Source organism: Nothoprocta perdicaria, unplaced genomic scaffold, assembly GCF_003342845.1.
Source record: "Nothoprocta perdicaria isolate Ctin4 unplaced genomic scaffold, notPer1 scaffold_8, whole genome shotgun sequence".
Lineage (NCBI taxonomy): Eukaryota > Metazoa > Chordata > Aves > Tinamiformes > Tinamidae > Nothoprocta > Nothoprocta perdicaria.
The window spans coordinates 2,051,177-2,075,364 of NW_020456087.1; the positions used below are offsets into that span (position 1 = coordinate 2,051,177).

General features: G+C 39.9%; 1 protein-coding gene across 2 annotated transcripts in view; it reads left to right on the top strand.

Annotated features, from left to right (window-relative positions):
- MEIS2 (Meis homeobox 2) overlaps window positions 1-24,188 on the top strand; it is a 165,933-nt gene that overhangs the window by 35,560 nt on the left and 106,185 nt on the right. For both annotated transcript variants that reach the window (XM_026051755.1, XM_026051756.1), the window contains exon 8: window positions 15,219-15,364. In XM_026051755.1, the coding sequence (XP_025907540.1) occupies window positions 15,219-15,364 (146 nt within the window). The remainder of the gene's footprint in view (window positions 1-15,218; window positions 15,365-24,188) is intronic.

Below are 24,188 nucleotides of genomic sequence, written 5' to 3' on the forward strand. Positions count from 1 at the left end.
ATATTCCACCCCAAAAGGTGGAGTGGGCTTGAAGAGAACAGGTTATTTTTCCTTCTACTGCTTGAGTCCCCTAGAATGACTGTGTGCTTCAGCACTGATTTCCCTGCTAGTTGGGTCCCTGGAGACCTTATTGAGTGCGGCACTGCTCAGGGACTTGCAGCTGTATAAAACGAGGAGGGGAGAGAGGAGAGAAGAAAAAAAAAAAAAAAAAAAAAAAGAAGAAAACATAGTTTGTACGAATTGTTCTTTACCTTGGTTTGGGTTCAGAATGGCAGCTGCACTCCGACTTTGTGTGTGACAGCACAAAGGACAGCAAAAGTGAAAAGCAAGTCAGCAAGTAGAGAGACAAAAGCAACGATCAGCTAATACAGCTCCACATGGCCTAACTAATTTATGAGAAAAAATCTGTTCTGTTCATTGGATCAGCACTCTGAGGAGGCAGGTGGAATTGTAGGAAGTTTTCATTGAGTCTCTGGAGCAGCTAAGGAAGCCACTAGAGATTCTTCTCAGTTTGAACTTTATCAGGGTCTACGCTTAATCAATATGGTATTGGAAAAAGAATTAATTACTAAAGCAGAATAAAACAGCTGCATTTTAAACTAAGGATCCATCAATTCAGTAATCTTCCAGTTACAGGCTAGGTGCCGTGAGGATCATTTTGACTTCATGTAATGAGGAACTGAGGGAGTTTCCTCATGAACAGGCTGGGAATTCACATTAGCCTATTTCAGCTATTTGTCATCAGTACAACTCATTTCTCCCCTTCTGAATTACAATTTGTATTTGATATACTGTCAAACCCACGAAATTCCCATATTCATGGAACTGAAAGCATTAATGCGGAAATCATTGTCACCATGAGAAAAAGTCTTAACCTTCCTGAGCCTCTTTATTCTATAGGCTGCGGCTTGAGTGGTTTCATGCCGGACATACCTCTATTGTGCTCATTGTGAGGGTCAGGGACCTGCCTGTTGAAGAAGCAGTAATTTGAACACAGCCTGTAAATGTTTCATCTGTAATTTCCATAATGGTGAATTTCAAGGAGGGCTGAGAAGGGTTATGGGAGATGAATTAGGTTTTTAGTGAGCTCATTAGGAAGCCAAACAGAGTTTAGACAGCAAGGCGGTGAGTGTGGCTGTAATCAGTTCTGCTCGCTTTGTTCCCTGCCTTCGGGACATTTTTTGAAAACTTCATGGCAGGGGCTGATGAGAATATACTGAGCAGAGGCTGCAATCTGATGGTTGACTTGTTGATTTGTAAACCTCTTAATTCATTTTTTGTTCAATTTAATCTTTTCTTTCTTAAGGAAAATGAGCTGAATGTTAGCCCTCCTTGCACTATTCACCTCTTAAATTATGCTCATTTTGAGGAGCTTGTTATGCCTGAATAAACATGAAATGACTTGGCATTTTCCCATAAGAGGCACACCCATTTTAATACCATGTATTTACCATTCCTGGAAATGTCTCATTAACTTCTGAAAATCTGTGAGCATGATATTTTTGGGCTACTGTAACACACCTCTTGGCAGTCACAGAAGGCAGTTTGGTTAATGCCTCATAATATCCATTTTTATTCTCAACATGAAGAAAGGCTCTCTATAGAAAATTGATGCAGTTTGCTCTGCTAATTTTCATGCTCATTCCAATTAATTTAACATGACCCAGATTTTCTTCCTCGGGCTCATCCTGACTAATTAGTAAGGCAACACCTAGAACAAGTTCTGTTTAATAACATTGAGGAACACTAGTTGTGAGTGATTCTGATGCTAATAAAGATATTCACTGATGGGACAGATATTTGATGTCAATTATAGTATGTAATTTAGAAGTCCCTATGTGCTGGATAGAATATAGGAAGACTGGCAAATCACTGAAAGAGAGAGATATTATTTTTTAAGACTTCCAAAGCACCTAGCTATCCTCAGGGACCAATTATTTTATTTATTTATTTATTTGTACAACTAGTAGCATTGTCAACTAATTCCACAGTAATGTTTGGTGTGGTGCTGCTAAGGAATTACAGTCTGTGAACCATCAAGGTCTAGGGCCCAAGCCTGCATTATTTATTGAACCTTATCACATCAGGGAGAAGCAATCATGGGAATCAGGAAGCAGCACCGGTCAAGGAGAAAAGGAAGGCCTGCCCAACTCCATGGTTTAGATTCTTTCCTTCTTGTTGTCCAGATGAATCAATTTTGTAAGAAATACAATAAATGGAGTTAAAAAAGAGGCCTCGTTAGTGCTCGGTAAATGAATTGTGAATGCCAGCATTTCTAACTTCAGGAAAAAAAGACCCTATATCCGTACATCATGCCAGAAATCTTCCTCTTCCCCTCTGACAGCTACAGAGAAATTATACATAAAAAGGTGTAGAATTAATGGTAGTGACCTCATTGCAGAGATTGGCTGCAAACACAGGTCCCAATCCTTCCAAAGGCCATGGGGTTATACAAGCTAAAGTGTCTATCTACAACGAAACCAAATGAAATTGCCCGCTTAGCTTTTTATATCTCATCCACACTGACAGCAGGAAACATAGAGTATGCGGCAGATGAAGGACAAGGTCCAATGAATGTTTTATTATTGAGTTCATTTGGGGTAAAAAGAGGAAACTCCAAATCTTAGATACAATATGGTCTCTTTCAGGACATTTCCCATTCTAGCCACAGAATAGATGAATAAACACTAGAGGTAGAATTAATCACAAGAATGAATAAAGACTAGATGGAAATGCCAGTACTTCAGAATTTTGATCAATCACACATATATAAACATGTGTAACCTCTTTACGGGACCTGCAGCACCAAATCTTGTTTTTGCTACTAAGAGTGTAAATACAAATAATATCTATCTGAAGGAGAAAAGCGGTAAGGTGTTCTATTTTGGTCACAAATAGCTATCTTCAAGAAGCTGCATTCTGAGTATACCAAAGGTTGTAAAGCAAGTATGTTCTATGGCATTTTAACCTTTTAAGATATACATCTTGAGATGAAGAACTAGTAGGGACAATTACCATATTCTAATTGGAAAAAAAAATGGCATGTTTGACTTTAATCATGTATATATTCACTTATCTAAAAGCATCTACCAGCCACAATCAAAGGGAGTATTATTGATTACTGTTAAAGCAGTTTTCAGTGAAAGCTGTGTTCCTTACTCATTTGACCACTTTTGAAAATTCTTCTCCCTAAAAGTGTGCTGAAGGTCACTTTATGAGCCAGTGCAGAAAAGCAAATAGCATACCTTGTACTAGATAGTACTCCAACACCATTAGTATCTCCGTTCTCTGTTGCTGCATAAATCACTGATGAGTTTGGGAAGCTGACTTGGTAAAATGTAGGTAAAAAACCCTGTAAAATTGCAAAGGGGGGGTTAATGTCTTTGTGGCAAATCATAATTCATGGAATACAAATTGCTTTTTCTGATCTTGTTGGCATCATTTCATAATAATTATGAAGAGTTTTTTAAGAGGAGAGGGGGGAAGAAAGGTGAAAGGACTGCACAAAGTTCCTCCTAATACACAACACATTTAAGCAATATAGTTTCCGGCCTACTGCTACTAACCAACTGAGAAACTGCTCTTGTGAATAGTAAAGAATTGGAGATGATCTGTGGTGATTCCTGACTGGTGTCAGAACATGGCAATTCTGTTGTTCTGGGTCAGCAGTGAATACCTCACTCAAATGGTGCAAAGTCAGCTGGTTCTTAATTTTTTGTCTCCTCCAGAGTGCATTCAGTGACTTTATCACTGAGAAGAATGACTCCCCTGCCTAGTGTGATCAAGATCTGGAAATTTGCTGCATCAGCATATTTAACCTAGACTGCAACTTGATTGGTGGGGCTTAGATTTGATCTTATGGCATAAATGCCAGTTCTATAAGGGGTTAGGTGAATAGTCTGTCCAGAGGGGAAACTCAGCTTTACCCCTTTGCAATTGAAGTCTCTTAACTTGCCTAGCTTTTCCTTTGGGGTCCGTACACAGAGCCAACACTCTCCTCTGGAGGAAGGAGCAGGATAGTGGGACTGCTCTGAACTCCAGCACATCTGGGTCTTCACTAGGAAAAACTCAGTGACATGAGCCTAGGAAGACTCTGCAGGCCCTGCATATTTGTCTTCTGTAACCTTTCTGGCTACAGTGAAGGACTTGAAATGAAGTTGTAGGCTTCTGAGTAGGAAGGCTGATCTCCAGATCTTAGGATGGGAGCCTGTGTTTCTTTGCTTTGTGCTGTGAGCTTTTAAGGAGATGGAGTAACAAGTCAATGCCCTGTGGTTTTGCTATGTGTTGTACTTCCCTATTTTCTAAATCCATTTCATGGAAATATTTTGTTGAAAAGCATTTTTTTTTCTTCTCCTGCATATCTGCAAAATTATATATTGCTCTGTCAGTTCATTTGATCACTTAAAGCTGGTCCAAAGTAGCCTATGGGATAGTTGGGATGCGGAGGGAGAGGGCTGGAGTTCTGCCTTCTTTTCCCCTTGGTCATTGCCACATCTTCCCAAAACAATGCAGTAAAACTCTTAAGATGGGAGAAAGCAAGTTGGTTTGGTAAGGTTTACCAAAACCATAAAGACCTCTTTTTGTTGGCCTAATGGAACTTTCTGCACAGGATCCTTGGGTCTGTATACATGCTTCCTTTTTCAGTGTGAAGGAGTGAATATCCTTAGATATATCCTTCATCACAGCTGAGACTTTTAATGCTTGCTCTAATAATCTGTTGCTGTCTGCTGAACTTATAAAATGAAATGTTTAGGGCCATGGCAGGAGTCATTTTTTTTAAAGCATCCCATATATATTGCAGATGAGCTCTATATAACTCACATTTTACTGATCAGGCTTTTCAGAACAGAGTTTTTAAAAATGTTCACAGAAAGTGCCATTCCCAAACACATGTTTGTCAGCTGAAATAGCGCTCCCCAATGCCAGTGGCCACTGCATTTGCCATTGCCATTGGTACCAGCTAACATACTAGTTATAACCAGTACTAGCTATGTTTCCAGATACCAAAGACAACATATTTAAGGTGCGGGGTTTAACTTAAGGTTACAGAAGCAGACTGTCCGTGTTCCAACGTAACCCTCCACATTCTGGCGTTTTCCAGACTGCCAGCCAAAGGAACACTTTAGAAGGAGGTGCATGTATATGTCCGCAGCACCCAGCGGGTTAATCCACCCTACAGTGCATAGGTGTTGGAGCTCTTATGGTATGTAAGATTTGCCAAGTTTGGAGTTGTTTTGTATTTTTTGTATTTTTTCTTTTTATCTATGCATTCACAGCAAGCATCTTTTTGATGCTGCTCAGGTACTGTGAATGCATATCAAGATGGTACTCTTATTTGTGTTTTATGTAAGATACACATTTGCATATATTTTATCACTTAGAAAAGCTTTACAGTTCATTTTTACACTTTTTTTTAAATTAAAGCATCTTTGTTTTTTGAAAGTATTCAGCCATCCTCCATTTTTTGTTACCTTCAGATAGACTAATTTGCATTTTGGACTTGTGGCCTAACAAATATGCTTCCAAATAACTGAAGGATTTAAGTTAGCATCTGTCAGGAAATGTTATATTTCTAGTCGTAACTTTTCTTGGAAATGATTAAAAATTGGTATGAATGTGTACTCTTATACAATATTTCAGCTGATTCTTTTTTCTTTTTTACTAGCCAAATAATTTTGAAAAGAGAGGTATGCAGTGTGAGCAGCACATTGGCTCTTGCCTTACTGATAGATACAGATTAAGAAATGTTTCCTAAACAAGCAGTTGTGTCTAACTGCGTGTAATTTAAGGGAAGACAATAAAATACCAAAGAGTTTGTAACTCAGTAACATTTGTAAGAAAAATTCAGATGCTCTGAAGATTATTTTCCTTCTCAAAGAAAATGCCATTTTATTCTTAAAGAAACTACATTAATATTTTAATGAAGAAGAACAGTACAGCATGTTAGACATCATCTACTTGTTAGGTTCTTCACATTCTGTTGCCCTTATGTACAGAAAGCAATTGAAAAACGTTAAAGGTTAAATATTGATGAGATAATATTGAACTTAATTAGCTAACTTCAAGCACAGGAAGAATTTTAATTGAGCTTAGCTGTTTTACCACATTCCTTGACGTTATTCTAATGACAAAAGTATCAGAATAACAAATAACTGCATAAGAAATAAGGAATGAAAGTTAAAATCAAATATGTCTTTTTAATGCACACCAACTTCTGTAAAGCTGCTCGAGGAAACTAAAAACAATATCTCAGTAACAGCAATAGTGATAATGTAAATAGGGATAGAGACAGGGAGCTGAAAAAGAAAACAGACTCTTAAAGATAATGTGCTATAGGCAAAAGAAAAAAAAAAAAGAAAAAAGAATGCTTCTTGGTTGCCTGATTTCTTTCATGACTTGTTGATTCTGAGTTTGCAGCTTGTGTTCTTAACAGAATTATTATGAGAATGCTAAAAATATTTTTCTAAAAATATGTAAAAAACAGATTTGAAAAGAACTCCATTTAGTCTGCAGTATAAGGCCATTTTGTGTGACAACGTTTAGTATGATGAAAAATTTAAGCAGAATAACAGCTATTTACACTCACAGTTGAAAGTAATTACTGAAGCAGGCAAAATACTTAAACCTAATTTAATAATGCTTTCCTTCAGCTTATGTGCCAAAAAGCTATGCATAAGTTTCACAATTTGTACTGGAGGGAGATGGGGGCAAATCAAGTTAAAACCATGTAGAAACAAGTGCATTGAACACTTTCCCAGTGAGGTACACAGTGAGTTTCACTTTTAAACAGAAGAGCATCATAAATCAGCATAAACCACAAGTTTTAATGAGTACGTCTCTACTGCAATTGTGCAGCTCTTGCAATTCTGTTTGAACAAGACAAGGATCTGGTCTTACACTCCTTACTCAGGCAAAACTGCCATTGACATTAATGATAATTTTGCTTGAATAGAACAAAGTGTTTGATGGCAGTTATGTCAGCATGAGGGTGTGAGATTAGGATAAATGTGCAAAAAAGTACAACTTAAAATGCCGTACCTTTGACTTCTCAAGCTAGCATTTCTTCCAACTACAAGGATCTTAATTATAACATTTGCTGGTTCAAAGATTAACATTTAGCATTCTGGGAAAGACTTTCTGGACTTCAGTAACCTGATCAGCACGGTCTTCTTTTGGTCTCTGCCTCTTTCTGGTTCTTTGTATTGCAGGGGAGATGATAGTATCTGGCACATTCCTTGGATGACTTGAAGATAGCAGCCTTCTGTGTTTGGGGCTGAAAGATTGTGAACTCTGTGTTAGCAGAAATGCCACACAGGGGAGGTGAATAGGACATTAAAAAAGCTTTAGCTTTAGGTACTGCAGTGCAAGCAGAGTTGAATTTGAGAGCTGGGACTTAAGTGGACATTTGTCCCTGCTTTCTTCCTTAATAAAATCTGAGTGTTAACTGTGGATAAGGGCATTTGAGAGATCACTAAAAATGAATCATTAGAGTGCCCAGAAGAGCTTTATTATGATATACTATGGAGAACTTTAGAATATACTGTACACTTTTTATGTGGTTATCAGATGCATGTATGAATTACTACTGCAAAAGTAAATTGTTTTGTCCTTTGCTGCAGAAGCAAAGTAATTCACAGAATTAAAATGATGTTTGGAAATTGGATCTAGGTGGTCCCTTCTGGTGCTGTGTTCCCATCTAATTTTTGCTTGCCCCATGAAAGGCTATTGAGCAAAAAGCACAAGGTTTAACCAGAACCATTTGCAGTGCTTGTGTGTGTATTAGGCATTTTGAAAAAATTCAATTACAAATACTAAATTTGGAGGGAAAAAAAAGTGTTTTTGCAGAAACCCTGACTGATTAAACTGAATTGAAAAAAAAAAAAAATGTGGATAGATATTCGGCTCCAGGACTGACTGCTTGCAGGTAGAGCTGGGGAAGGTCTTAGCTTTCGCTTGGCTGTTTGCCCCAGCAGCAGCTAGGTTAAAGGAGTTATTCTGCTCCTGAAGTTCCACACGCACGTTGCTGCTGTCCAGTTAACCAGTGTGAAAACACCATGGAAAATAAATTATTAAACTATACTGTTATTACTAACTTGCCAGCTCCAGAGAAACAAATGCAGCCGCATTTACATATGTGTCCATCTGTCTGTTTTTACACGTTATGTCTCCAGCCAGTGGGTGAAATTGTTTTAATCCAAGCTGCAGCCTGATTTTTTTTTCCCCCCTTCTGACATTTTTGTATGTGCGCAGGGCATTTGTGGGGGGACATACACGGTCCTCAGCAGAGCTCTGCGTTAATTGTTCTTTTAAGCAACCTCGTGTCCGCGGCCGCGGTAGTTTTCACGGGAGCAGGCGGCCGAGTTCTCCATGGATAATTTTTGTTAGTTAGCAGATTGTTACCATCTCAATGTTGCTGAAATCCCTAATCTCGGGTCAGCGTGAAGCTGCGGTGGTTACAATCCTGTTGCCTGCTGCAGTGTGAATGGAAGTGCTTTCTGTCAGAAACATGTGGTCTCTTCAGTGGAGAGCCTACGTAAATCCTGTGTAAATAGAGGGAGGCTAACAAAGGATGAGCCCCTGCAGCTCCGAGCATTTGGAGCCATTTGGAGGCTGAATTTGCTAAATGCTGCTTATATCGCCTGAAAAGTTGAAGAGAAAGGAGCATAAAATCCCTTCTTTTTTCTCTTTCTGCTCCTACCCTGGGGGGAGGGTGTTAAGGGCCAGAGAAGCCTGAGGTAAGCCTATGAAGACTGTTTTTTCAGTGCTCTTTTGAGTGTGAAAAAGGTGGCATGGGTCACTGTCCCCTCTTTAATGTCGGAAAACCCACACAGTTAGTAAATGTTGCATGTAAACTAAAGCATTTCATCCCTTCTCCGGTGCTCCACGGCAGTGGGCCATGAACTAGTCACTTGAAAATCGCAGAAAAATTTCACTTTAACATGTCCGGACAGTTTAGCACAGCAGGAACATAAGAGAGATCAGTAATTAGCAGGTTTCTTTACTTCTGCCCTTGTCTTCATTGGAACAATTTTCACCTGATGTGAAAAAATGCTGCATTATAATGTATAAACCACAACCCTAGTGGCTATATAAAAGAGCTTAAAATGTAAAGCAGTGTTTATTAGCTTTCTCTCTAAAAAAAAAGCTAGAAAAACATATGTTGGCTTTTGAATTTAATCTCTGAGAACTCTCAGTTCACTTCACAAATAAACACGAGCTTTAAAAATTGACAACAAAGGGCGCACAAAGAAATCAGCCCTTTTTCTTATTTTGGACAGGAAAATAATCAAAAGGACGATGTGAAACATTATAGTTCTGCAAATAATTTCTGAAGTTTCAAACCAACAATTTTACAGCATGTAAGGGTATAAGAATAATACATTAGGAATGTCATTCCTGCCAGCAAGTAAATAATACAATATTTGTACATGCTTTTTTTCAAAAGAAGACACGTTAAGGAGCATAGATAGGTACCTATCCAGAAACAGAAAATAAACATTTTTTATTCTCCCTTTTGTTGTAAATACACTTTAGATACCAGCTAATATACATCTTCAGCCTTTAGCGCATGTTGCCAGAGTGTAATAGGGACTTATTACTGACTCAGAAACTATACTAAAATATGATTAAATATAGGAAAACAGCATTGTTTTTTGTGAGATCTGATAGACAACCCAAATTCTCTTCTTTTTCTTCCAATTTGACTTTATAAAAATTGTCAATGCCTAGACTGAGAGATTTACAGATCCTTGCATTTTTGGCCCAAAGGAATTGATAGAAAGCCCAAGGTCTTCCAAAGCAGCAGCAAAAATTAGGCTGGGTCTTTATCAACTTCCTGCTGTGAGAAGAAGGGGAATAGAATAAAATATTTCTTTAGTAAGGGATATTATAGAGCTATATAGCTAAACTCTTTCTCTGCCTTTGAGTGCAAGCATCCTCTCCTCTCGAATATCCGCAGAAACCTGGAGAGGACACTGCATCATGCAACAGGTCTCGGAGATGCAGGAGGGGAGGGATTGCAGGGGGTCCTCACCTGAGGACCTCCCCAAGCAGGGTATAAGTGACTGCTGAGCACGCCGGTCAGCCTGGCATGCCTCTGTCCAGCCTAGACAGCTTCTGCTGCCAGCTAAGGTGCCCGCTCAAACAGTCCTGGCGTTTCGGAGTCCTGGGCTTGCCATCCCCCATCTAGCCTAACGCAGCTTCTCTTGGCAGTGAGAAGGGCTTGATAAGTATTGCATCTGGGGTGTGAGGAGATTAAGTCAACTTCCACGAACCCTGGTCCTTCAGACAATGAGAGAGAAGAAAACAACCTGTACTTTGTTCAGAGAGGCACGATCAGCTGAAGCTCTAGGGCTAAATGCTTGATGATTCGAACAGGATGGAATGGAGATGGGGAACTCTCCTGTAAGGTCTTTGATTCAGGAATTGGCATTCCCTCTCTATTAATCCTTCTTACAGCACAGACTGTCTCACCTTCAAAACATACTCAAGCACTTTCTCTCTCTCTTTCTCTCTCTCTCTTTATTTTTTTTTCTCCAGCTTTTTGGCAGTGGTAATTGGCTAGATTTTAAAGGTTCTTCTCTGGTGGGGGTGTTATTGATCTTATTACTCAGTTGCACTTCCTTGTTAATAATGGTTTACAATACTTATGTCTCCAGATGGGCACGTTACAAGTGCAAGCAAATAATTGAGGTTGTGAGTATATGCATACATATAGAGTATACCATGTTTTGCGCGCAAACCTATATACTCTACTCCATCAAAATACTGGAAAATAAAGATTGGAGAGTAGTATACTTAAAATCAGCATGTGCACTGGAGCTTTCCCTTTCAGAATCCATGCTTTTCTTAATTGGTTGCATTATTTTTAGTACAATGGTGAAGTGCTTCTTTTTATTTCCCCTTAGATATCCCTGCTCTTTTCTCTCTTCCTTTAGCAAGCCGAACTATAAACCTGTAGGGGTATTCTGATGATAAAGAAACTCAGACACTGAGTCTCAAACTGCATTTTTCCAGAAATCTCTTCTTTCTGCTCTATTTGTTATGATGGTAATAGAAACTATTTCTGGAGTTTGAAACTGGGCTGTGACAAGGCTTTTGTACTTTGGCATGACTGGGATTTCCTTTTCAGTTGCCCTTTTGCTTAGACTGTGAATCTGTCCTCTCTCCTGTTCAGAAATGATGAAAAGACTATTTGAGCAGCTTCTAAGCAGCACTAACTTCATCTCCTCCTCTTCTTTGCTCTATAAGGAAGGCAACAAAGAATGAGGGGTGGACTAACACAGAGAGCATGAAGGACTTCCCAAGAGGAAGTCCTTGATAGAACTGAACAGGCCTTCTCTAGGACTAGGCTCTATTTCCTGAAGAGTCCTTAGCTACGTGCACACCGAGATCAGCTGCTTGTCTACCCAAGGAAGGCAGTCTGCAGTAGGATGAGACTGAAATTTCAGTGCAGTGGAAACCCTCACTACTTCTTCAGTGTGTTTTAAATAAGAAGTGATCTGTTTTGCTTTCAAGGCAAAATAATTTACCTTGCAGGAAGAAATCCTTGGCGCATGCTAAGAGTGTCTGTACGCAGAGCTTGTATGGGAGGCTAGCTTCCTGCTGTGTAAATAAGACTTACATCTCCAATCTCATCCACAAACCTTGAAAAGAAAGACTATAAAGAAGCCCAAGTGGGTTATTTTGCAAAGTTTCTTGTATATTTTCTTCAGATTATATTAAGACTATATTATACAGCATCATATGGATTATATGGCATTAATATTATCTTAAAAAAAAAAAAGGTTGGGTAAATGTATATTTTATATTGGTTTGATTTTGTGCAATCGTCGACATCTCTGCAAAGATGGCACCGCTTACAGTTTCTCCACTTTCCTAGAGCAGTGTTAGGGTTTTGCATCTCCCTGTACTCTTTTTTCCACAGAGTGGAAAGCAGTAGAAAATCAGCCTTCATTTTTTTGTTCCTGTGAGAAAGTTAGTGGGCCAAAAATTAGACTTAATTTCCCCACTATAAATCTGGGATAACTAGGCTCAAATAATTGCAATCTCCATAGAAATTATGACTTGACCCTGCACTTAGCAAAGTTCTACCCAGCTCTGCATGCAAACAGATTCCATAAGTTGATTTGAGTTGAATCCATAAGTAATGATTGTCATACTAGACCCCAAATGATTTGAATTTACCTTCTTTCCTGAAGTGGTTAAAAATAAAGTTAACTCAATCTAAAACTGAGGGAATTCTTAGGTCTGTTAATTTTATTTCACCTTTGGAGATTTTATTCTTCTTTTAAAGTAGCCTGTGTTTATTTGGATATAACACATTAGGATCAGATCTTCCACAGCTAGGGAAGTAAATCATTCCACCTTGGAATTTCGAGTTATTCTCGGGCAGCTTCTATGACTTATTTCTACTAGATACAGCCTCCCTAAGGTGAGCAGTTAGAGTGCTATTAAGGAGGTGGCAATACAGCTTATTGGGCTTGGGCGTGTAGTTCATGGGGAACAACAAATCTTGCAGTTCGTATTCATGTTCTGGGGTAATTTGGAGGTATGATATTTGAATTTCCTATCTTGAGGTTACGGAACTGTTTAAGGAGACAATTGTCTCTTGCTATTTATGCCACTGATTAAGGCAGAAAGGCAATGAAGGCTTTAGCTGAACTTTCATCTCCTGGACTGCTATAAGGTTTTTAAAACAACAATATTCACAACCTCTCCAAACGGTCTAAATGCTCTTTTAGCGTTCAGGTGAATCCTGCTAAGCGTAACCACAAACAGGAGAGCATCTGTAAAGAGAAATGGGAATATGTCCATACATCGAGTGAACCAAGGCTTCCGCCATGAGAAAAGATGGTGCGGAAAGGCAGCTTTATGGCTACGTGCATTCTGTGCATACACGCGCACGTTTTGCATAAAGAGACAAAGATATCTTTATCTGCCCGATAGATAGACAAACAGACCGACTGACTTCAAACTTGCACTTTCAGTACAGATTTTTTTTCCCCCCATCTCCGGGTACTGCTTTTCAGAATTGCCTGAGGCTACAGTACAGCACCTCAGATCCCCAAGGCCCATCGCCTGGCTCCTAATAGCCACTCTCCATCTGTGTCACATGAACAGCTGATGAGATAGCTCCAGTGCCTGTGTTTTGGAGAGCATATCCACCCAGGTTAAAATGCTGGGGTTGCCAAGGAGCAGTCAGAAGCCATTAGTGTTTGTGAGAATTTGCCTTGCAGCAGTTCCTTGGCATGGTGGGAAGTGTGTGTGTGTGTGTGCGCATGTGCGTGAGCGATGGGGTGCACTATGGGGGGAAGGGGGTGGCGGAGGAGGACTCTCTAAATGACCAGCGTCTCCCAAAAGTGACCAGTTGGTTGCAGGATATAGGGCTACCGCGAGCTCGTCAGTTAGTTGCCGTGGTTTGACTCGCCTTTCCCTGTCTTTAGCAGAAACAAGCAAAAAGAAAAAAAAAAAAAAGAAGAAGAAGAATAAAAGGCATGAGGAGGAGAGAGCAGTGACTTAAGGGTCTTGCTCTGGTGTTTGGGCAGATGGAAAAGGAGCTGTTCTGCCTTGGGGCAGGGTGGTTGTAATGAAGTGGCCTGTCAGTCTGTAAATAGTGAGGGTCATCTCTTCCATGTGATGGAGGGTATCACATTGCAGTGAAAATGGAAATGTCAATAAAATTAATCTGCCAGCTCTTTGCTGTGGCTTTTTCTGTCTCTCTGGTCCATGTGGGTTGGTTTTTGCAGGGGGGAAGCAGTGCAAGAAGGGTGATCTGCCACAGGAGGGGCAGGTAGAGCTGAAATGCAAGTTCGGGAGCAAATGGGCTGCACGTAGCAGCAACGTGTTTGGTTTAGTGGCACTGCCGAGCTAGACAAGGCTATAGGAATTAGCTTGTGAATCTATAGCATTCCTCAGGAAGCTATGGAGCGTCTAGCTCAGGCTACATTGAGCACAGAGTTTATTGTTTTAGGCTTTCTTGGACAAGGTTTTTACTTAGCATGGGATTTATGGCATTTACTGCTAATGAATGTCTATTCTTAAATTACAAAAACCACCGTCTCAGCACAATTCCCAGATGTCCTTCCAGGACCTCGGCTTCTTAAACACCAGCAGGGAGCATAAACTCTCCACTTCTCTGTTTTCCTCTTTCGTGTGGCTCCGGGCTAATGATGTGTAAGGAAAACACAGCAATCTATAAAGTCTCAGTGCTGTCCCAGTATTCTTCATTTATTTTGCATTTGATTATGCCACAAGTCGGATCTTGTTTCTTTCCTTTTTTTAAAGTTATTAGTTCAAATATTAATGTAGGAATATGGCATATATTGCTGCTCTTGATTGATGCCTTCCCAAAAACAGGAAGACGTGCTCGTATGAATTTTAAGAAAGTAGGGGTCCTGCAATGCCTTGCCAGAAGAGTTTTTCAGATACATAATTTAGATGCCCTCCAGGCAGGCTTTCAAGGCATTTTTGCTGGAGGGCAAGAAAAAATAACTATGACTGTTAAAAGTAAATGATTTTTGCTAATGCACAATTAATGCCAGGGAAAAGCACAGAAGAGAAAGATGTTGATGGAAAGTTCTGATTAAGTGAGAGCTCTACCTTGATGTGCATCTTTCTTTTTTAATGATAATAATCACTGATGCAGAGATGTAGAAGTTTTTGTGTCATGCAAATGCTGTGTGCAGGGTCACACTAGGTGTACGTGTTTGGGCGCGTGTGTGTGTCGGGAGGTGGTGGTTGTGGGGAGGGGCTCGTCTGACAGTGTGTTATGTGCACTCAAGAGTGACACGGTTACTGCCACCTATGCAGAGGGCCTGGAATATATAGACTACAGAACATTTAACTTGATTACTTACAGTATGTATTCCGAAGGGCTGTAGGGATGCATTTACAGAGAATGGATTTTCCTGTGGCAGGTTTTCCCATATTGCATCCCATAATTGACAAAGACCTATTGCATGATGTCAAGAACACAATTATAATTGAATTAATGATATATGCATGTGCAAGACACAAAATTAATATTTGGAAAGACGTGGCTGCTAATTTTTACATATTCGTAACAGCACTCATATTTAATGAGAAACTGTATGTGCCTGATGTTCTATCTAATCAAAATAAAGCTGCAGTAGTATCTTAGAAATTATTGCTACCTTTTGGCTGCTATACTTCGTTTATTATATGTCCCCTTCCTCCTGTTTTTCTCTTCACTATAGGAGATGGTTTAGACAACAGTGTAGCCTCACCTGGTACAGGGGATGATGATGACCCAGACAAGGACAAAAAACGGCAGAAGAAAAGAGGCATTTTCCCCAAAGTAGCAACAAATATCATGAGAGCGTGGCTTTTCCAGCATCTCACAGTAAGTGGTGCCCAAAAACAAAATAGATTTCTATTCATGTGCCTAATGAGGTTTATTCATTGTTACTAGAAATCAATTGCCCCCATAATTTTCTGGAGGATTATTAAGGCTCAATTATCACTTGCATTTTTTTTCTAGATTTTTTTTTCCTGGCTCTTGGAATCATGACAAATCTGAAAAAGAAAAAAAAAAAAACATATATATAGACAGAGGGGGGAAGAAAGAGTACAAGGTCTTATCAAGGAACAACACCTACAGATAAAGCAACCATTTTTTGCCTTGAACTATTCAAAATGTTCCTAAAGATAAAAAGGAGGCTTTCTTGCTTTAGCATATATAAAGCTCTGCCTTCTGGATGCTTTGTTGTTGGCCTCTGTTTACACAAACCTCATATGTATTCGGCGGAAGAGAGAACCCCAATCTGTGTATTCTGACATATACTGTGGGATGCAAGAGAAGTCAAAGCAGCAGCTTGCAAACTTGTCATATGTTACTTTTGGTGCAAAATATAGAAGGCTTACAGGTTTCCTAATTCTTCAGCTGTGTAACAGAGAAAATAAGCACCTTTTAGTTTCTCTGCAAGACCATTATCTTAAAAGCTAGCCATATTCACATTTGGGGGAGAGAGATTAAACATGTGAGGAAGTAGTGCTTTCACTAACAGTCTATCTTTATCCTCCTCCTGTTTGCAATTGGTTTTATGTGTTGGTGTTCTGTTGACTGTTACAGCTTCACTTAGGCATCAAAATACCGTTCTACAGAAAAACTAGTAACACTCTGTAGTTCATTTCATGTAGGAAATAATGGAAACTGGTAAAGTTATGAGCTGATTTTCCTCTTCTGCTCACTGTGAAGTTGTTTCTCACTTAATCAGGCTTAAAATGGTAGCAGTGCTTTTAACTACTTCTTCTTCTGCCAAAGTTTTAGACATTTCCAAGGTAGCTGATGTTAGTTACAGTGTCATGACTTGAGGACAAGGTACCCGTTTTATTTATGGTGGGGACTATCGAACTGGCTCCGCTAGCAGCACAGCTAAAGCGGGGAGCAATAGATCCACATTTCTAAACCATCATTTTGATGTAGGGACATTAGTAGCAAACTAAGGTGCATTGATCTGGCCTGTGGGGTCAGGATTAGCTGGAATAGCCAGTGTCTCTGCTGGAGTAGTGGTTATTCTTGCCTCCCAGCTATGGCCATTTCAAAGGTCAGGTGCCCTGTACCCACTTGGCTCAGAGGAATTAGACAGAACATGAGTCTCTGGGCTGATTACTTAACCAAAGACAAAATAATGAGTCCTAAGCAAATACTGACTAATTGAAAGGGCTGTAAATCCATTACATATTGGTCAGGGATAATCAGGAGTATTTAATCACTTTTATCTATTCAGGAGCACTGAAGCTGCAACAGCAAAGCCCTGAACCTTGCCATGTGCTTATTATTCTCATCATTATCAAAATTACTTCACAGCTGTTCTTTGCTACATCACCTCAGCTGGAGATTTACTAACCTGTAAAATGTTTTTAATTTGGAAGTCGAGTGAGTGAGAGTGGAGGGTTTTTCATTTAGCTGTAGGGTATCTTTAGAGGAGCAGTACAGGGAGGGAGGCAGCAAAAAAGCAGGGCCACGAATAAGCCAGCTTCTTTTGTATATGTCTCTGTTAACTCTGTTTCCTTTCATGAAGTTCGTGATATCTTGGTTTTTCTCCCTGCCTTCCTTTCTTGTGTGCTCCTTGAAAGCATTCAACACATGCTTATTAAACAGTCAACTGCCTCTCGCTTCTCTTGAGGAAAATCCTCCTGGCTTTTTGAAATCCCTTTTCCTTGTTTCTATCCCTTCCCTTCTGACTCTCTCCATTCCACTCGAATTGAGGAAATTTGCCATCTCTGGCGAGGATGGCCTTGCAAAAATCAAATTAAATGAGCACCAAAAAGCCCCCAACCTTTTACCTTCCAAGCTTTAATGAGTTTGCAGGTGTTGAAAGATTTACTGAGCTGTAATTCTCAGACCTGAAAACTGATAATGGAGACCCCTGACCAGTGCAATGTAAATTCAGAAAGATCCTTGCCATAAACACATGCAGAGAAGGAAGAGAACTCCTTTCTTTCACAGATCTCACACTTTTTCTCAAATTAGCTTGTCCATTCAAAGTGCAACACTGGCTGAGCCAGAACGGGGGAATCTGTGATGTGCAATTTTATTGTTTCAAGTAAATATCTTTACAATGGCAGTCCATGATTCAATGTACATTCCTTCATTACTACTCTAACCTTATTTCACATTGCTTTGTTCCTCCTTTGTGCTGTATGACCTGTTCTTGTATTACAATAATCCCCTGATGTACCCTTTTTTCTTTCTCCCTCTCTTTTTTTTTTTTTTAAAGAAACTAATTGAATTATCTCATTATTTTAATTTGTTAAGCAAATGTATTTTACATCTCAGGATGTGTTCTTAAAGAAGGAGCTGCTTAGGCTTTGCCCCCTGAATGGGCCATTGGTACATTTTGACATTCATGCATTCATTAAGGAAAGGAACATAAAAGAGCTCTGGTTGTATTTTTTTTTCAAACACCCAACCAGCATGGAGCAACTTTTCCATAAGCCACAGGGGTCTCTCTACATATGTTCTCAACTGCAGGCCATTGTCACCTATTCTGAATACCTCGAAAGGACAAATAAAATACTAAAGGCCAACTGTAGCAATTGTTAGCTGTTAGTCTCAATATGACAAAAATCATTAACCTCTGGTTTTCCTGGAAGAAGCAGCAGTGGCAATCCACCTCTTTCGGTGTTGATTAAACTCCAAATTCCTTTAGACTGGCAGACTTAGAGAGAGTAATTCAGTTCTGCCTAAATATATTTATTTGTGATTTTAATTAAAAATTTATTTTAGAATGCAATTTGCAATCATTTTACAAATTCTTATGTAACTGATTTAAAGACTGGGTTACCTGAGTTTTTTTATTTTTATTTTTGGAGGGACAGGTGCTTGAAATCTAATTTAGAGTTAATAACTGATGGGCTGTGTCATTTCTGTTCCCTATCACATCTTCTATTTTGCAGTATCTCTAACTATATTACAAGAAGAATTTGCGTGCATGTTTTTTTTTGCTGGAAATCAAATGCAAGGAGTAGCTTCTGTCATGTTCTTGTTCAGTTATTGAGCTCTGTCTTATATTTGGAATTACAACCGCACCGGAAAATGAAAGATCCGAGGATGAATTGGTTGGCAATGTGTATGCTTTTTCTGGATAATGTCCAGTGTTTAAGAAAGTAGAGGAAATCCTAGTCTGGTAGTATAAGCTTTTCAATAGTACATAAAGATTATGACATCAGAAAGGTAAACCTGACATTAAAGCTGTTTTTTTTTTTTCTTTTTTTTTTTTTTTTTTTTGAGTTCAAAGGTGGTTAAAGAAAAGAAACAGCAAGAAATGCGAGCCAAGATGAGAGTTTATTCATAGCTTTGGAAGACTCCTTTTCCTCCATGCCAAGGAGTCCTTAGTACACTCAATTAGCCTCTCAGGCATCTCTGCTTTCCTCTCTCAAGTGCTCCCCTATTTGCCCTGCAAAGAACGTATTTGATCACAAAATGAAAACAGGAAGTGCTCAAATGTATAGACACCTCCAGCTTGCACCGACGCTGAGATTAGGGTTTCTTACTGGCAGCTCTGCAGCGCCTGGTGCCTCCGCACTCCCCCACCTCTGTGCCCTTTCAAACGGGAGAGGACCTTTAGAAAGATATGTACATACCCAGAAAAGAACAGAGTAGTAAAGGAAGTAATTATACCAGTCTATGGACTTGTAGCTCTGGTACCTCTGGTAGTTCAGCCCTTTCTGCAGCGCAGTGTATGGAGAACTACACTTTTGACATTTCTCCCTTGCTTTTACAGAATGGGTAGAACAGAGATGCATTTATTTTGTGACACTTACCTGGACGGATAACCTTTGTTAAAATTTTGTTTTGGTTGTTTCTTTTATCGCAGTCTCTAGGAAGATGTAAAAGAAATACCAATGGTAGCATGAGACCTAAACATTTGATATGTCTGTGCTGGATTCTCAGCTCATGGTATTCAGCATAGCTCCCCTGAAGCCAGTAGAACTGAGCTGCTTTTTTACTAGTTAAAGTTCTGTCTCCCAAAATTTATTTGGACAGTATAATTTTAGCTTGATTTCCACAATCTTCTGGCTAAAAATTTTGCTGTTTACACAACCATGTAGAATGGGTTTGAGTTTCATCTACCTTGGTGTCAAATTAGAATAATTTCTGATGGAAGGTGCTAAAATGACTTAATCACAATTTTTGTATTTACCTGAACGAATCTTCCTAACTTGCAGGTTTCAGCTGGCCAGACTGAATAATATGAATAATCTTACCAAAACACATCCTTTTCTTGTTCTTTTTTTTTTCTTTCCCCTAGATTTATGTGGTTTGTATCTGATAATATAATGCATCTGTATCATTCATTTTTTAATGAATGGCTCACCAAGCCTTTTATACAGGCAGCTATTGTACCTATTCATTAGCCTTAATTTGGAGAGATGAAAGTCTGCAACCAAAGGCAACGCTGGCATTTTGGGGCAAACTTGCAAGACAACTGAAACTATCCCACACTCGTAAATGTCTCCTCCCCATCCTGATTTTAGGATTAATACTGGAGGGAGGGCTAGCTCCCCAGGCTAATGTGCCTGCACTCTGAGCTGAATGACTTCCTTTTATTTGAAGCAGCAGAGGAGCAGCTTTCCTCCGAGCTCTGCTTCACAAGGAGCATTCCTCTGCAGCTCTGTTTTGCTGCACTGGAAAGAAGAAAAAGCCCCAAATTCAACAGGCACTGGTCCAGTTAAGATGGTGATATGGATGCTGGGAGGCACAAGGAAATAAAGGGATGTAGTGGTATTTTGATGGATTTTAGTGTTGGTGTAGGACCAAACTGTTACATGCTCCCAAAGTACATGGAGGGGGTGGCTGGTGTGGGACAGACCTCCTGTTCTGTGCACATATAACTGGGATCTGGCAAAAGATAATTGCACCCATTTTTCAGCTAGGCATATACGTTGTGAGGAAAGTTTAAATGACTTGGTTCAAATTCTTGAGGAAAATGAGGAAAATGCTGTCCGAGTGGCAACCTCCAATGCCCAGGGCTTCAGTGGTCCCCAGGATGACGGAGGCCGTACGTGGTCCTTGTATTGGTGGCTCAGGGGAGAGCTATCCAGGTGGGGAGAGCTGCGGCAGCGTCACCCATGTCCCACTCCCGTCCTGGCCGCGGACAACACAAAAATATGAACATGTTCCCCAAAATGTTCCTGAGGTTTAATCCTGTGGCAGATCGCTGTCCCCGTCCAGGACGCCACGGCTCATGCCTGTGGCCTGCCCGCTCCTTGGTGCACCTTCCGACTGCAATCTTCAAAGAAACGGGCTGGAGCCGTGTGGGGGTGGGGCTGTGTTTGTTTTAAAAATGGAATCTGAGATTCGATCTGACATTTCTACATCCACCCCCTACAGAAAAGGGAGCCCCGGGTCAGGGGGTGCGCGAGCCTCAAAAGCGGACTTTGTCTGCGAGCGGCTAATCTAATCATTGTTACATAGACATCTGTTATTTCTTCTGAAAAATTGATGCTTTTGTGACACGATGATCCATCTATTTAGTACAACGGCCTGAGTAATTAAATTAAAAAAGGAATATTTTTGCTAGCGCGTGCGTTATAAAACTGCCGCGCGCTCCCCGTGCTCGTGAGCAGGGCAGGGAGAAGCGGCGAGGGCTGAGCGGCCGCCGGGGAGCCGGGCAGGCAGGAAGGAGAGTTTTAAGCTCCGTATTGTTTTCCGCTAGCTCGAGGAAAACATCTGTGAATTGTTTGAAGCGAACCTTGCTGGGGACTGTCTGAATCTGTGTCATCTCTGTTTAATTTCAGGAAATGATGTCACAGCGCATTAAATAACAATGCTATGTGATTTATTTTTACTTGTACATGCTGTCCTAAGCATTTCTGCTACACGGCAGTGTTTTCAATTAACTGTAAGCTCTCAGTTTAAAGAAAATATATATATATATATGTATTCCATAATGCTTTTTTGGATATGGGCGCTGGGAGGCCGGGTGTTTTCGGGGGTCACCAAGGTTCAGGGCTGTCGAAGGGCCCCGGCTCCATCCGTCATGTGCTTATTTGTAGTTGGGCCTGGATGTCAGCGCGCGCGTCACCCATGGCAACCCCCGCGACTGTTGCTCCGCTACAAAGCGCGGTGTCCGCGGGAGGAGGCCGCAACACCCCGCACCGCCGGCCGCGCACAGGCGCTGCCGGGGAGTTGCCGCGTACTGTAGCTGCTGCCTCCATCAAACTTTCTGCTCTCCCCCGGCTTCTGCAAAAGAATAGAGGACATAAGTCAATTCTGTCTGCCATCTGTCGCCTTTCGCGCCGTTCCTCAAATTAAAGAGACAGTCCAAAATTTAAATAATCTCAGGGAATCGCAGAGAGACCCTGTGTAAATTGTTATCTTTGCCTTTGATTTTTTTTTTCTGACTTCTGGTTTTGTTTTGAAGGGTGATCTTTATTGTACTTTTTTTTTTTTTTTTTTTGCGGGGTGAGAGGAGAGAGATCAAAATGGGTTGTGCGTTTCTGCTTCAGAAATAGCATTTAGAGGAATATTGGGCTTGCAGTATCATGGAGTTGCTGTCTAATAAGACCCCAAGTTATACACGGCGCAAAATTTGCACACGTGCACGCAGCAAGGAAGGCTGGTATGGAGGAGAAAATGAAATGCAATGTCTTCCCTCCGCACCACCTTGCCCCTCTTTTCCCCCAGATCCCAGCTAGGATGGCAGGGAAGCCCTTTGGCAGAGCTCGGAGGATGACCCCGGCTCCTGAGCCATCCAGAGGGGACCTTTTTGAGGCCTGCTGGAGGGATGCTGCACCATGGGATGGCACCTAGTTATGCTTTACTTTTGCCTGGCATTTTTTAAAAAAGGCATGTGCATGGTTTTGGTCGAGGCTCGATTAAAAAGCCTCGACTGAGCAAGCTGAATGTGGCCTGGCAAAAGATAGGATCAGACAGCAGTGTTTTCTGGTTGTTATTGTGGGATTACAAAGCCTTGCAGAGTCAGTGCAGGCATTAAGCGCAAAGAAAAGAAGAAAGAATATGAAAGTCCCAGCAATGAAATCCTTAAAAGAAGTGAAACAAGAAAGTAGTGACAAGATTTCACTAATGCAGAAGTGAGGCTTTGAGGCTTGCAAGGTAAAAGGAGATTTGACTAAAGCATATGCAAATATAAATAGTGTTTAAAAACTCCAGGAATGGGGCTCTAGTAAATGCTGCGCAATGCAGTCTTTGAAAATTAAGATCATAGTCAAGGAGAGATAAAAACTCTTTGACTGTCTCAAAGGTCTGTGTCTTACAGCACACGCCACTAGATAAGTCATGCCTTTCTCTATAGTGGCTATTTGTGAGAATATGTGTATATATAAAATACACTTTTAGCAGAAGAGTGATTGCTGTTGTTTGTGTAAAGTGATACCGCCTCTCAGTTTTGCCTCAGGACATGTTTATTTAAGGCCTTCCTTTCAAGATCCATAAGCAGTGTAATTGACTTTAAAGAAGTTTTCTGTAAAATTAGAGTTATACTGTAAAAAAGTGTCTATTTCTGCCATCTACTTACACAGTTCTAAAACTGCTGTGAAATGGAGATGTCAATTCTCATTGCTGCCTAATGAAAAGAGTATTTTATGGCAGATAATATTACTTTTGGTGCTGTGGCGTTCGCCTTGAGTTAGGATACTCAGAATATTATGCATTACATATTTTAGAGTTGATTGGCAGCAGTTGTTTGTAGTATCCGAAGCAATCATTGGCACCTTTAAAGATTTATTATTGTCTTTAAGCATAATGGCAATACAGTTTTCATGCTTTTACATTTGCTATTTTTATTTTTAACTGCTAGCCCCAAATCTGCCAGAACTAATTTCAGTTGTTTTGTCTAATACTGGATGATAGGTTGTCAACTCACTGTATAATGACATAAAGATTTTTTTTAATCTAGGTTTTACCTTCTTATGATGGCATTTCAAAACACATACTTTATTTGTAGCAGTTGACTACTTATGTCCATAAAATGTTTAACATCTCATGACATCCTATCACAATCTCAGTGCAGTGGATCAGCATATCTAAGTAAAATCAGAAAATATTTTAGTTAAAACATTAAATCTGTATATATTTATTTGTATTATGCTATAGAAATTTTGCTGTCATCTGGATCAAGCTTTTATTTGGTCTGGAGTACATTTTAAAGTGAGAGCTCAATATTCTAAAGTGGAAAAAGCATTTGACTAAGTTAAATAGCGATGGGAAACCTTCTGTTTGCTTTCTACACTAAGTATATAAAAAGAACAGCTTTTCTGTAAGATGATGATGGAGTCTAGACTAGGAAGCTTGTAACAGCAATTAAAAAAGAAGGTACAATATAAAATATATATATCATTTGTGAATATTTTGTGAACTTAATGTAAGTCTTTATAAAAGCAGTTGTGTTTTCTCCCAGATAAGGTCAAAAATGCAGGTTTAATTTCACTGTGATCAAATATTTGCAGATAATTTACTTATTACTGCCTACCACCGTGTGCCTTTTAGTCTTGCTACCGTTAATTCTACTGGGAGCTCTGATCCCTTTTAAAAGTTTGGTGACATTGGAGCTGAAACAGTGAAGTTATGATGGGACACAGACAAATAAGCACCAATAAGCGTGCAGTAAACATGCATTTTACCTTTAATGGGTATATTATATTTCAGTGAGGTCTTTCAATGACCACATATTTTATGATAGAAAACCATATTTCTTACT